At 46.4% G+C, this 12,712-nt stretch overlaps 2 protein-coding genes across 3 annotated transcripts; both read right to left on the bottom strand.

Moving 5' to 3' along the window:
• Positions 1 to 2,884: 2,884 nt before the first annotated feature.
• ARPC5 (actin related protein 2/3 complex subunit 5) lies at positions 2,885 to 7,710 on the bottom strand. 2 transcript variants are annotated; one of them, XM_074152145.1, is made up of 4 exons: positions 7,566 to 7,710; positions 6,629 to 6,708; positions 4,652 to 4,828; positions 2,885 to 4,146 (listed from the first exon to the last, which is right to left on the bottom strand). In XM_074152145.1, the coding sequence occupies exons 1-4, from the start codon at positions 7,708 to 7,710 to the stop codon at positions 4,084 to 4,086; spliced, it is 465 nt and encodes a 154-aa protein (XP_074008246.1). In that variant the 3' UTR covers positions 2,885 to 4,083. The 2 variants fall into 2 exon arrangements, with proteins under 2 accessions (XP_074008246.1, XP_074008247.1); XM_074152146.1 differs by having other exon boundaries at positions 6,629 to 6,701; positions 7,568 to 7,710.
• A 2,254-nt stretch (positions 7,711 to 9,964) lies between these two features.
• APOBEC4 (apolipoprotein B mRNA editing enzyme catalytic polypeptide like 4) lies at positions 9,965 to 10,933 on the bottom strand. The gene has a single exon (XM_074152573.1). It carries the CDS (start codon positions 10,931 to 10,933, stop codon positions 9,965 to 9,967), a length of 969 nt encoding a protein of 322 aa, XP_074008674.1.
• Between the last annotated feature and the right edge of the window lie 1,779 nt (positions 10,934 to 12,712).

Genomic DNA, 12,712 nt, shown 5'->3' with positions numbered 1-12,712 from the left:
GAGGAGACTCTCTGACCTCCAGAAAAGCAGAGGGAAATGCAACCAGCCAACGTGATGCTGGAGGAAAGGGGTGGGAATAACAACACGGTGAGCATGAAAACACCCCTCTGAGATGCCTTTTCTCATTCCTTTGAGGAATGGGAGACCCCGTCTAGCAGGAAACAGTTCATCTTATTGTAGGGATAATTTTCTGCTCATTTAATTATCTGAATTGGCACACTGGTAGGGCCAGGTTGGTCCCAAAATTGGTACAAGGGGAGCTGGAGGAGGATGCAAGATCACCCCTGTGACAAGTGTTGGGTTGGTTTTTTTCTTGTATTTCACTGAAAGATGGGATCTCAAGGTCTCTTGTTCCCCTTTCTCTTACCCAGCTGACTTAGCAAGAAAACTCATTTCTTCTACAATAACGACCAAGAGGAAGTTAGCAACAGAGGTGGTAACATCTCCCATGGGAGATTCTTGGAATCCAGTACAAATGGAGATCACCAAGAGACAGGCAAGAAATATGTAGAAATGCCCAAAATCTAGCTAGGGCGCAGCAGTCATTTTTAACTTTGTACTGCAACAAGATGCATGAGTTTATCATCAATCAAGGCAGCGGTGGGAGGTTTGCAAGTGAGCCTCAGAAGTGCTTGAGCCTTCCACGCCATCCCTCTTTAAGTAGGTCCGATCTGCACGTAGAGTATTTTTCACTGAAGGCTTCCTTCTCATAATAGGAAGGGAAACATGTTTTGCAAAATGAAATTGTTTAGGGATTTTTAGTTCCTTGCCCATCTTAGGTATTTAAGAAATGTGTAGACATGGCACTTCAGGGCATGCTCCAGTGCCCGAGATTGTTGGTTTGTGTCTGTTTGTGGGGTGGGGTGGTGTGTGGTTGTGGGCGTTTGGTTTGGTTTGGTTTTGGTGTTTGGTGTTCTGGGATTTTTTGGTGGGGTTTTTTTTTTTTTTTGGTGGGTTTTTTTTTTGTTGTTGTTGGTTGGACTTGATGATCTCAAAGGTCCCATCCAACCAAAAATATTCTGTGATTCTGTGATGTTTCTCTGCTTTTGTCTTTCAATCCTTTGCGTAAGGTGGCACAACGGGTTTTTAACACCCCCTCTGCCTGGGTGCATATAAACCGCCACTGTGAGTGGGGATGAGCGAGGTTTGGGGCCAGGAGCTGAGGATGACCTCCACCAGCCCCAGCTGCTAGGAGATGGCTGCTAGCTTGTGGTGACTCCTTTGGTGAGCTCCTCTTCATCTCATGGGCTGGTCCCATCCTCGGGCTGCACCGCTGGAGGTCTTGTTAATGCCATGCTGGTGGATTTTGGCTGTGCCAGAAGCACTCGGTGCCCTCCACCATGTGCCTGCCAGGGATACCAAGTTCAGGCTCTGCTTTGCCACCAGAGTGGAGGGAGCTTGTGCCTCCTCCTGCAGGGCTGGAGCCTGAGGATTTAATGCTGCTCTGGACTCGCTCAGCCAGTGGTGGCCCTGGCGCAAGGTGAATGCAGCATCCAAATGCAGGTCATCATTCGGTGCGGCTGCGGCTTGCTCCATGTTGTGTTTATACGGTCCATGAAATCAAGGCAGGATTGGGAGGAGAGAGGTAAATTTATTTATTTTTTTTAAACTAGATTCACTTTTTACCTTCCTGTCATTCAGTTGACAGAAGAGATGACTTCCTGCAAATCTTGCACTACTACCCCCCCTCATGCAAGTCTTTTAGCACATCCCTGAAGGCAGATGCTGAAGACGTATGTTTTTATGTAAATGTTTCTAAATACATCACAGCCTAGCCTGAGGGGAATCTGGAGAACCCTAAGATTGCGCTTCTTGTTGCTTTGGTTTATCTAATGCCACCTAGAGGTAGCTGACCTGTTGATGTCAGCTGTTTTGGAAAATAGTTTTCACATATCTGGGATTACAGCTTGCTTTTTTTTTTTCTTTTTTTTTTTTTTTAAAATGAGGATTGATTGGTGTCTTAGCCAAACTCGGACAAATAAAATGAAACGGAGAAGCCCAACACAGTCCCTGGGAGAGCTGTAAGGCCAGAGCCATCGCTGCATGTGCCCAGGAGGCTGAGGCTTCCGCATGTATCGTTGAAACCGATGTTTTCTGTGGCCTTTGCAGCAGGGCCAGGTCTTCCACTTTGCATGGCCTGTTGTTGCGCCTACGTTCTTCTTACTGACTCCTGAGTGAATGCAGTGCATCAGGAAAGCCTTGGTTTGAGCCATCCGAAGGCACTAGCTCCACTTTTCCAAAGCAATGACTTGGGTAATGAACAGGAAATGTCCTTCAGATGTGGGAGCACCCAACACCAGGTTTCTATACGCTCAGGCCCTTCAGAAGTTCAAGCCGAGTGCGTGTGCCACTAGTGCTGATGTAGGCACACGCAGTCATCCCACCCACAGGAAAAGCCCAGGAACGTATCTTCGCTTAAATTATTATTAAAACCAACAATTATATGTTTAATCTCTTGGAGCTGGGGCAGGCAGAGACGAACAAAAGCCCAGCTGTGAAATCAGGAGGGTCACTCCACACAACAACCCTGCTAGGCCATTACCCTTTTCCTTCTTTTGTTCTTAAGAAAGCATCTAACATTAATGGTTGTGATGATCTCACTCTCTGGCTACAATTTTAGCACAGGCAGAGACATCTTTAGTAGTCCTGGTTTACAGCATTTCTTCTTGTTTAAATATCTCACTGAAATAATCTTTCTGGTTGGATGAAGCTTCTCAGGTACCACTATTACATACAGGAACAAATAACTGCTAGAAGTCACGACACAAGCCTATCAAGAAAAATAATGGAGGGAAAAAGTTTTAAGGCTTGCTTTCTTACTGTTTTCCACCCTGGAACAGGAGCCTGCTGAAATTTCAAGGCATTTCAGACACCAAGTAAATATTCAGTGACGATTTATTGTCTGGCCTTTATTATTATTACAAAAAAAGCAGATATCAAAAAACAGCAAAGATTTCACAAGTTCCCCAACAGTTTTACACAACTGAACTGCAGTAAAATGGTGAATGTAAAACACGTGTATTTCAGTTCTGGCCCTAAACCTTCAACGGTGATCTGTGGTCTGGGATGTCCTGGGCTTTCCTAATTCTTTATGTTGGAACGCGATTTGTGCACTAGCTAACATGCTGTGGCACAACGCCAACAGGAATGTGAACTGTCTGGGATCGTTTAAGATCCTATACTCCTAGGAAACAAAACGGGAGCTTTGCAAGGATGGTGTGGATACCAGTGTGCATTTCTCAGATTACCCCAGGCAGCTGCTATGTTGTGCTTGACAAAATCAAATCACTTTCAAGTTGCTGAAATGTGATTTGTTGTATGAAAGCTGCTTGTTTCTTCTTCGTCTCTTCAGGATCTTTGCTCCCCAAAACAAAAGAGTTCACTGGGCTGGGCACCAGCATAAATGGACCGTCAACCTTTTCAATTCTACCATCCAAACTGCATGATGGACAACTTCATCCCGTTGTGACTCTGCCGCTGCAGACCCAGCATTTGACTGATCACAGGGAACCAGAACAGGCCGTGAGATGTGAGGTTAAGTAAAATGCTCAGCTCTCTGGAATGATAATCGGGGTCAGAAGGGAGCCTTTGCTTTCTGACCTATTCATGGCTGTAGGTTCAGAGGTTGACCAAAGGAAACATGGTCCAGTTACCTATATTAATAGCTGCCCCACTTCTCAAATACAGATCTTGCATCAAAACACTGCATGGCTAGCGAAAAGAATTAAGACATTGCCCTGTGTCCCTCAGCATTTGCTTGGAAAGTCAGGTCCAAATCTGCCATAATTATACACAAATGCAAATCATCCTAAACATGAAGTTGTGGATGTCTCCATACATGTCACTGAAATGTTCACGAGTACCAAATATTCCTGTTAGAAATAAAATTGCACCTTCATAATTTTCCAGAATTTAACAAAAAAGAGATCACGATATGCATTATTCATCAGGTATGAAAGAAGCCGCGAGAAGGCAAGCTGAGAGACAGGCGCTGCCCACAGGGCAGCAATGGCATTTGGTTGGTTGGGTTTTGTACCAGCATTTCCCATGCCGTGGATGGCAGACAACCGCTTGCTGCTGGATTTAAACCGTTTTCCTGGCAGTCAAAACACGGACAATGGACCCTACTCCTCCAGCAGCCAGGGCCTGAGAAGAGAAACATGGCAATTAACAACAGGTCAAGGTAGCTACAGGCTGAAACAACTGCTGCTCAGAAAGGCTTTTTGACTGTATTTCAAATGACGAAACACCGGCACTCGGTACCAGGAAAGGATGATCACATTTGCTTTAAAGACAGCTATTTAACGAGCTTTTATTTCCCTGCATAACCAAGTTGCAAACTTTGCTTCCCTCTAGGAAGACAACTACTTCCATCTGCTTGAATCCCTGGATTGAACCATTTTGTTTGCCTCAATCTAACTGAAAATCGAATTTTAACTCTAGAATCTCTACCAAAGGAATCAGAGTAAGTAGGCATATGATATAAGTCAGCTGTGAGCTCACAGGACTGTACCCTCCTCACAGTGTGAAATACGGCATTTCAGTCTTACCAGACAGAAAAGTAACTCTTCCCAGGCTCGGCGAGTGTGCCTTGGACCCAAGAACCAGCTGCCTCGGATAACCAAGGTAAGAGCATGCCCTATAAACACACCTTCTCGTGCCACTGCAGCAGCACAGCGCTGCTGTTGTCAGAGGGGCTCTCAAAGCCTTTGTAGATGTACTTCATTAGCAGGTCAACACCGTTCTTGTCCAGCGACTGCACCGCCTTCTCAATATCATTGGCTTTGAAAGAGATGAGGACCTTCAGGACAATACTTTCTGCACGATCCTGTCAACAAATAAGGAAAGCATTCTCATACAAGGTGCATTCAAATATTACTCATCTCTCCAACAAAGAAAACTAGATTTTTTTTAAAGAATTCTAACATCTGTTTTAATAGGGCTGTTTGTGCACAAATCTTGTGATAATAACGTGTAACAGACACGTCCTCCCAATCATAAACAATGTAAAACAGTTTAATGTGTTTGTCCTGCTCTAGGTTTTCTGCTACTCTGCTTGTGTTCACAACTCCCCACCTATTAAATGAGGTTATGGCTAAATAATCAAGCTTTACATGAAAACTCAAGGTTTGGCAAGTTCCAAAAGGATTTAAAGAATTAAGTACTTGTCTGGCCTCCCTTACCACCAGAGCCTTTTCCGTGCCTTTGTACTGTTTAATGAGATACAACTATTATATTCCATGGAAATGCCATTGGCCAGACTAGAGGAAGTGACTGCTGGAAGCCACACATTTTCAAAACAGTCAACTTGTGTCCCAGGCACATAGGATACAAACTGGCAGCATTAATATTTTGCATTAATAACCATTTGCAAGTTCATCTGGATGTCATTTCATGCCCAGGAATGTGTGGCGTGATTACAGTGGCAGATTAGCCATGTAATCAGCAAAGAGCAGCTCTTCCTGTTCATCCATCACTAACTGAGGGAGGATGAAAGAAAAAGGTCTTGGGTTTGTCAGACTTTTCAATAATTCCATTACACAAATACTTCAAGCAGACTCCTTCTTCAGAAATTATGGATGTTAGCTTTCTTGTTCAATTAAATATCCCATAGCCGCTTGGTTTACCAAGACTTCTCACATGAAGAGATATAAATAAAAACATAAAAGTTCTGTATCAACTAAAAATGAAGCCAAGCATTAAAATTCAGTCACTCTGCCCTCTTCAGTTCCACTGCCTCCGCAGTGTGTTCTTAAATCCATCAATACAGAGGTAATGGAAACAAGTTCTTAATGCGAGGACAAAGCTGTTCCATCTCTTATACAGCACTATCTGCAACAAACAGCTGGGTCTCAAAACCCTGTGAAACCTGTCAGGAAAGGGCGGGGGCTAGGTGAAAAAATCTCCACTGGTGGGCGACAGCCTGGTGCCAGAGCAGCACAGAAAGGTGCCCGTGCAACTCTCCTCAAACAGGGGGAACAGACCTCTGCAGGCCCTCGCCATCTGGGCAGTTCCACATCTTATCTGCCTCTTCCTCTCACTGCTGTCGTCACGAGCCATTCAAGGCTTACTCCGGGGAGATGCAGAAATACACGCACATATCAGGCTCCTATATTCTGACACAGGGGGAGTGCTTGCGTTTTCTGAGGTTTTAACGGCTCAATTTTGATTGGATGCGATAACCATCACTTCTTCCTTTTTAGTAGGTTCACAGTCTGGCTGTGCTAGCAGAGTTTCATTAGTCAGAGGTGACTACTGCAGTTGTGGTTCCTTGATCGTTCAGTACTGACTCCATCTATGTGCTGCCAGGTCTGGATCAGACACAGGCACCTGGTGATGTGTGGAGTTAGCCAGGGCACACAATACACAACCAATACAGGCAGGGGAACACACAAAGCCTGAATTAGCACCCTGTTAACGGTACGTGGACAGATGACATCCAAGCTACGGTATTTTGAACAAGATTAAGACAACAGAGCAGAGGGATATTTTGACATCAGGGAATACCCTAAAGCCAGATTCCTTGGCTTCCTTAAAGCACACCTGGCAGGGTTGGTGGGGCAGGGGTTATAGAAAGAGGAAAGGATTTTTAAGGAGTAACCCACGAATGAGTTAGTTATTATTTCACCTTCACTGCCTGGTTCTTTGTGTTGATAGGAGGGTTCTTCAGAGCTGCCTGTAGCGCGGCCATCATGTTCCCTGTGCCAGGTGGTTAAGGACAAGACACCATGTATTTGGAAAGCAACAGAACCAGCTACAGGACAGTGATACTGGTAGCTGGCTTGTGCATGACTGAAGATACTTAAGGTTCAGTGGAGGCACCAATTCCCTCAACAGATAGCACAGATTACAGTGTAAAGTGGCAATTGTTAGGCCATTTGAGGAAGGAGCAGCGCCAACAAGAAGCTGCATGGTTCCAGTATTGGACAATACTTCTTAAGCCCTTCATTGAATGAGGATCCAAGTAAAAGAAATCATTCTCCATCACTTCTGCAATTTGTAGCCCTCCAGAACAGGCCTCAGCTCAGCATATCCACCCCCAAGAGCCACCGGGACAGCAACCCAGCAGCAGCTGGTGGGAAGAGCTACTCCACAAGCCAGCCAGCCAGGTAAGATGGCAGCGGGAGTGGACACACAGAGCACTCCTTTGTGCCACAGGAAACCCCCTTCCTCCCTTCCCCTCCCCCCGCCCCGTACTTGAAGACACCTCACAGATACCGCAGCCCCGGGACACACAGCCCCACCTCTGCTGTGAGGGGGAGGAAGCGAGGCCACCTTCCTCCTGTCAGCCCTGGGGCCCTTTCCTCCTGTCAGCCGCGGTCCCCTTCCTCCTGCCAGTCCCAGCTCCCCGTCAGCCCCTTTCCGCCCTCCTGTCGGGACACGGCCCGGTCGCCCAACTCCGTCCCTCAGCGAGGGAGCCGGGCACGGATGTTCCCATAAAAGGCAGCCCCGGCGGCGGCAGACGCCGCACCCGCTCCCCGCCCGCTCCGCACCACCCCCTCCACCCCCCCGCCCCGCCGCGGCCGCTCCTGACGGGACTTCTTCCCGCCCGGCGGCGGAAGGATATTGCCGCAGGCACGAGTCCACCTCGCCCTCATCGGGCCCCGCTTGCCCGTCGCCTCCTTCCTCCTCGTCCACGAACTTGTTCTCGTCGTACTCGTCCACATCCACCCGGCGGAACCGCGCCGACGACACCGTGTGCTTCGCCATGGTCACCCCGCTCGCCGCCGCCCGCCGCTCCGCGCAGGCGCCCGCCCTCCTCGCACCGCCTCCCTCCACCCCCGCCCGCCTCCCCCCTGGGCGCACGCGCCAGCCGGCTCGCGCGCTCTGCGCAGGCGCGCAGAGGGGAGGCGGCCGGCCCGCGGCGCGAGGGGGCGCAAGCGGGCAAGGAGGGGGCGGAGCGGGCGAGGGGGGCGAGCCGCCATTGGCCGGCTGCGAGGCGCGTCGCTGCCTGCGTGCGACGCGTCCGGTCGTCATAGTTACGGGTGCGGCGTTACCGCTTGAAACGCCGGGTGCGCACCGACCAACCGGGTCTTTGTGGAGGCCCGGCGGCGGTGTGCGGTCTCCTGGTGGACCCAGACAGCCAGTTCTCCCTGCGGACGTGGAGAGACGCGCGGGAATGCCGCGCAGGATCAGCTTCGGCTTCGGTCCCGTTCTCCGACGGGTACGGTTAAGGCAGGACCCCCTCCGCCCTCTCGCAGGCCTGTTGGGGACACAAAGCCAGGGTCGCACAACAGTGGTACCAACGTCACGTGTGGCCCCCGATGGATGTACGGGGTTTGGCTCTGAACTCGGAAGCCCAAGCTCAAACACCACTTTGTTACTCCGAGGTTTAAAAAACAGCGCTGGCTTGATGCCTCTTGGCAAACCAAAGTAGGATTACCCCCGTCCTACAGCAGGGGCAGCTCCTTGCAATTGTGTCAGTTAACATTTTATCAGAAAGCCAGAACAAGTACGGTCTAATTCAAGAAAACTTTTCTAAAAAAGCGCCTAGGCGCTGTGAAAGTAAGAGGTCTGGTGGACTCTAACACATTTCTGCCTTCATTAGTCATAAGAGTAATATTAGTCTGATGAGGAGCGGCTGAAGGAGCTGGGGTTGTTCAGCCTGGAGAAAAGGAGGCTGAGGGGAGACCTTCTCACTCTCTCCAACTCCCTGAAAGGAGGGTGTAGCCAAGGGGGGTCGGCCTCTTCTCCCAAGTAACAAGTGATAGGACAAGAGGAAGTAGCCTCAAGTTGTGCCAGGGGAGGTTTACATTAGGTATTAGGAAAAATTTCTACACCAAAAGGGTTATCAAACATCGGAACAGGCTGCCCAGGGAAGTGGTGGAATCACCATCCCTGGAGGTATTCAAAAGATAGGTGGACATGGTGCTTAGGGACATAGTTTAGTGATGGCTTTGTTAGTGTTAGGTTAATGGTTGGACTCAATGATCTGAAAGGTCCCTTCCTACTTAGACAATTCTATGACACTCAGAAAAACAATTGAGCTTCCAAATGGGATCACCTCTGCTGAAGTCAAGGGTGTTTAGGGCCACACTGACAGCCAGCCTCTTTTTAAACTCAGATACACAATAGCTGTGGCCACAAAAAGAGTAAAAAAGGAGCAGAATCGGTGACTTTACAAAATTAGCCAGTGTGCTTAGTCACAGTTGACATTACCTGGGAAGGAACCCCTGTTTGCTGGGGAAAAACGTGTTCTTGACCTCAGTTGCCCCGTTCCTTAAGACCTTTAGTATAATAACAAATATATTGAGTCACAAAGTGAAAACACTGCTCTAAATGATAGGGTGGGTTTTTTTCCTTTTCAAGTTACACTTGGACTCTGTAGATCTGTGTTATATATATTATCCTCTTAGATATTTCTTACCAATTAGAAAATTACACAGCTTTGTGAGATTCCTCTTAATGGAAGTCAGCAGCCCTAGAAAAAAAATATATGCACACGCACATATATATAAGTATATAAATCCTATTATTAAGGAAACAGCTAGTGGGAAAACTTTATTCATATATCAGCCTTACCTGCAGAACCACCTCCTTGATAGAGGAGGAATTTGGGATACCTCATGTGTTCCGCCAAAGTCGCCTCAGCTGGGAAGATATAATCCGGCTGTAGTTGTGGTTGTAGTTTGTGGACTGTTTACATTTTTCTGGTAGAAATTGACTTAAGGGCAACAAATAAATACATCTCAGGAGGTAATCAGAAGATACTGAGGTTTTGGTTTTACGGCCATGGGTTTCAAAGGTATAGGACTAAAATAAAAGCACGTTATCTTCATAATCAGTTATTTAAGACCCACAGTTATTCTGTGGGTTAACCTTTGTAGTTAGGTGACTTTATTGGTGGGGATTTTTTTGCCATCTGTGATCTCAGTTTTACAGTCTGAAAGCAGTTCATTTTGTATTATCTTCAGAGTAGGTGTCTGCTGCTTAGAAGCATTTCAGAATTACGAGTTTCATTGAATTATTCCTTTGGCATTTTTAAATGCCTTATGATATTTTTAGGTCTGGGGGATACATGTTCCCTCTGAAAAGGCAGAAACATGCCTTGGAAAAGGCCCAAGTGGCTTTGAGACATCGGAGGTAGCAGGCTGCCTTTCATTGCTTGGGAAGGCTGTTGGGAGGCTGGGCTAGGAGAATAAAAGGCCTTTAAATTCTGCTGCAGAGCAGGCTTTCCCTGCATTGCTTGTGGAAAGGGTTTCCTAAAACACGGTTTCATTCCTGTTAAGTTAATTTGATGTGTATTTTGTAGATCTGCTAAGGTGTTTAACAGGGGAGTTGGCTGATAAAGGGTTGACCCTGGGATGCCGTACACAAAATTGCAGAGGAGGTAATGCCGTGTCCCCCCAGGCAGTATCTGCAGAGTCACCCGAGGCCACAGGCTGGAGAGGCTCCGCAAAGCTTCACGGTTCCACGCCGCAGTGGGGAAACCGTCCTCAGTGTGATAAAGCTGAGAGAAATAGATGCAGAGCATGATTTCTGGATACCTCAGCAAGAAATTGTAGATTTTACTTACACAGCAGTGGTAAGCCTCATTACACGGAGAGTAATTTGAATAGAGGATAATGCATCTGATGTTTTCATAGGCATCTGTAACTGTGTCCAGATAACCGCCCACCTCAAACAGCATAGATTCTGGATGGTTGTCTTGGTCAGTACAGTTGGTAGCATGGCCTTTTTGGACTACTGTGCCTGAGAAACTCCTCAGTTCATAGAAGAGAAGGTGTTTATTTTGGAGAGTTGCTGTTGATCTGTATGGGAAGCCAAAGACCCTGTGAAATTCTGCATGAGGGACTCTCGCTTCTTCACCAGTTCGTATGTGGTAGGGACATTTAGCACAGTTGTGGTTCTGCCTCTGCCAGCAATAGGGCTTTACCACAGTCCCCTGATTTGTCAGATACTCTTGGAAAATCTTCTTCTCTCCTGGATTCATGTTCTGTTGAAAAATCTCCCTGTTCATGTGCTGTATAGTTGACAGTCCTGAACGAAAAAGGAAAGTAATATTTTAATTCAAGCCTTCAATTATTTTTTTTTAACTTAAACGGCAAAAATAATAGGGGATAGTCTCTTCACAAATGTACTGAGACTTGTAGCAGCATAGAGAAACTTGATTGATGACACAGAGAACAAAGCTCTCTTGCAGCCTGGGAGAGTTTTCAGTTTTCACCTTTTTGCTAAAATCATGAGTAAAAAATATTCCTCTGGCTGCCGCCCTCTTATCCTAGACAAAAGAAACTGCATAATAGAAACAGCCATGCTTTTCAGGAATTGATTAGCAGATGAACATATGCAATCTGTCAAAACAAACAAGTAAACAACACCAACAAAAAAAGGTATAATTACCATCTCAGCAGCTCCAGCTCAGGGTAATAGTGAATATTTATGATTTCCTTCACTGGTTTTTTAGGATTGGTTCAGAGTTTCCACTCTAGTGATACTGCAAGCTTTCTTTTCAAAGAAATTTTCTTCACCAATTATATGGTGAAGAAGAAAGTTACTATTTCCTCCCCAGTTTTCAGTTCAGCTGTAGAAGATCTTTCCCAAGAGCGGTAACTTTGCTCCAGTTGCAATGGTGACAGCAGGCAGGCTCCTTTAGCTGTTTACAGGTGCCAAGTGCTAGGAGACGAGAATACAAACAGGATTTTCTTTTGTACAGCCAGCCACCTGTGGCAGTTAAGCTTCTGTTCTTCGCCTGTCAATATTTGTTTCCTACCTTAAGTGATTAAGTTTCCTTTGTTTCTCTAGTTCTGCTTTGATACAAAGTTTTTATAGCTGAAAGATGGATGTTGCTTTAATGAATATGTTACTGAATTTGTTTCCAGGTGATTGTTATTTCTGTTTGTATGTCTGTTGTGCCCGCTGGGCAGAAAGCTCCTGTTGTACTTCTGCTCTCCCACGCAGGCAGCAAATGCGTCCTGTCTTTAAGAAGTTTGTGTGTGTCCCTCACTGAGTCTGTAATTCAAGCAAGCAGCGGGCCATTTCATGAGTAAGCTAAATCGTGCCTGCTTTGTTGGGCAGGGTTCCAGATGAGTGCAAACACAATTTTTGTGTAGATTAACAACTTTTGGCCCAGCCCCTGAGGCAGATAATTATTTTTCTTCACTGCTGCTCCAGTTGAGCCGCTCATCATCCCTGGATCCAGTTTAATTCTGTTACTGCTTTTCTGACTATGAACAACTTTTCCATGTACATATTTTATTACAGCTTGCTTCTGCATTCCATGTTGTTTTGCCCCTCGACTGTCAGTAATTCGTTTTCTCCTTAAATTACTAATTTGATTAATTCACTTTGTTTTCCACTCCTGACTCTATGCCAACTTCCATGTATTTTCGTGGGTTGGAGCTCTTTCCTGATCAAGGCCATTGTGCAGTTCTCATTCAGATTACGTCTAAAGACTACCTTCCTGACATCAGGAATGCCCCATTTGTCATTTTTGATGTTTCTGTACATTTTTGATGCTCAGTTACACTCTGTACTATGCATTGCAACGTAATTGTGGCAGTGGTGTGGCTCAGAAAATGAAAAACAGCAGGTCTGAAGAAGGGAGCGTTTTTCTTTGTAGAGGCACAGTATGAGAGAGTTATTACCACCACGCCAGTTCTCCTGTAGGTTGCCGATATTATTAAAGACAATTTTAAAAGCTGCAAATATGGGGCAAGGTTCCTTGTCACTGCTGGTATTTTTGCAGAGCTGGAATGGCCACATGATGGCA

Source organism: Numenius arquata, chromosome 8 (assembly GCF_964106895.1).
Source record: "Numenius arquata chromosome 8, bNumArq3.hap1.1, whole genome shotgun sequence".
NCBI lineage: Eukaryota > Metazoa > Chordata > Aves > Charadriiformes > Scolopacidae > Numenius > Numenius arquata.
Note: the sequence above shows the minus strand (reverse complement) of the source record. Positions and strands in the feature narration are given on the sequence as shown.

What these genes read in the sequence shown, in the direction of transcription:
- APOBEC4 (XM_074152573.1), bottom strand. Translation starts at nt 10,933, where the DNA reads ATGAATCCAGGAGAGAAGAAGATTTTCCAAGAGTATCTGACAAATCAG.
- ARPC5 (XM_074152145.1), bottom strand. Translation starts at nt 7,710, where the DNA reads ATGGCGAAGCACACGGTGTCGTCGGCGCGGTTCCGCCGGGTGGATGTG. An exon ending in GGACTCGTGCCTGCGGCAAT is followed by an intron (nt 6,709 to 7,565) that starts ATCCTTCCGCCG and finishes GTCCTTAACCAC; the next exon opens with CTGGCACAGGGAACATGATG. An exon ending in CAAAGAACCAGGCAGTGAAG is followed by an intron (nt 4,829 to 6,628) that starts GTGAAATAATAA and finishes ATTTGTTGACAG; the next exon opens with GATCGTGCAGAAAGTATTGT.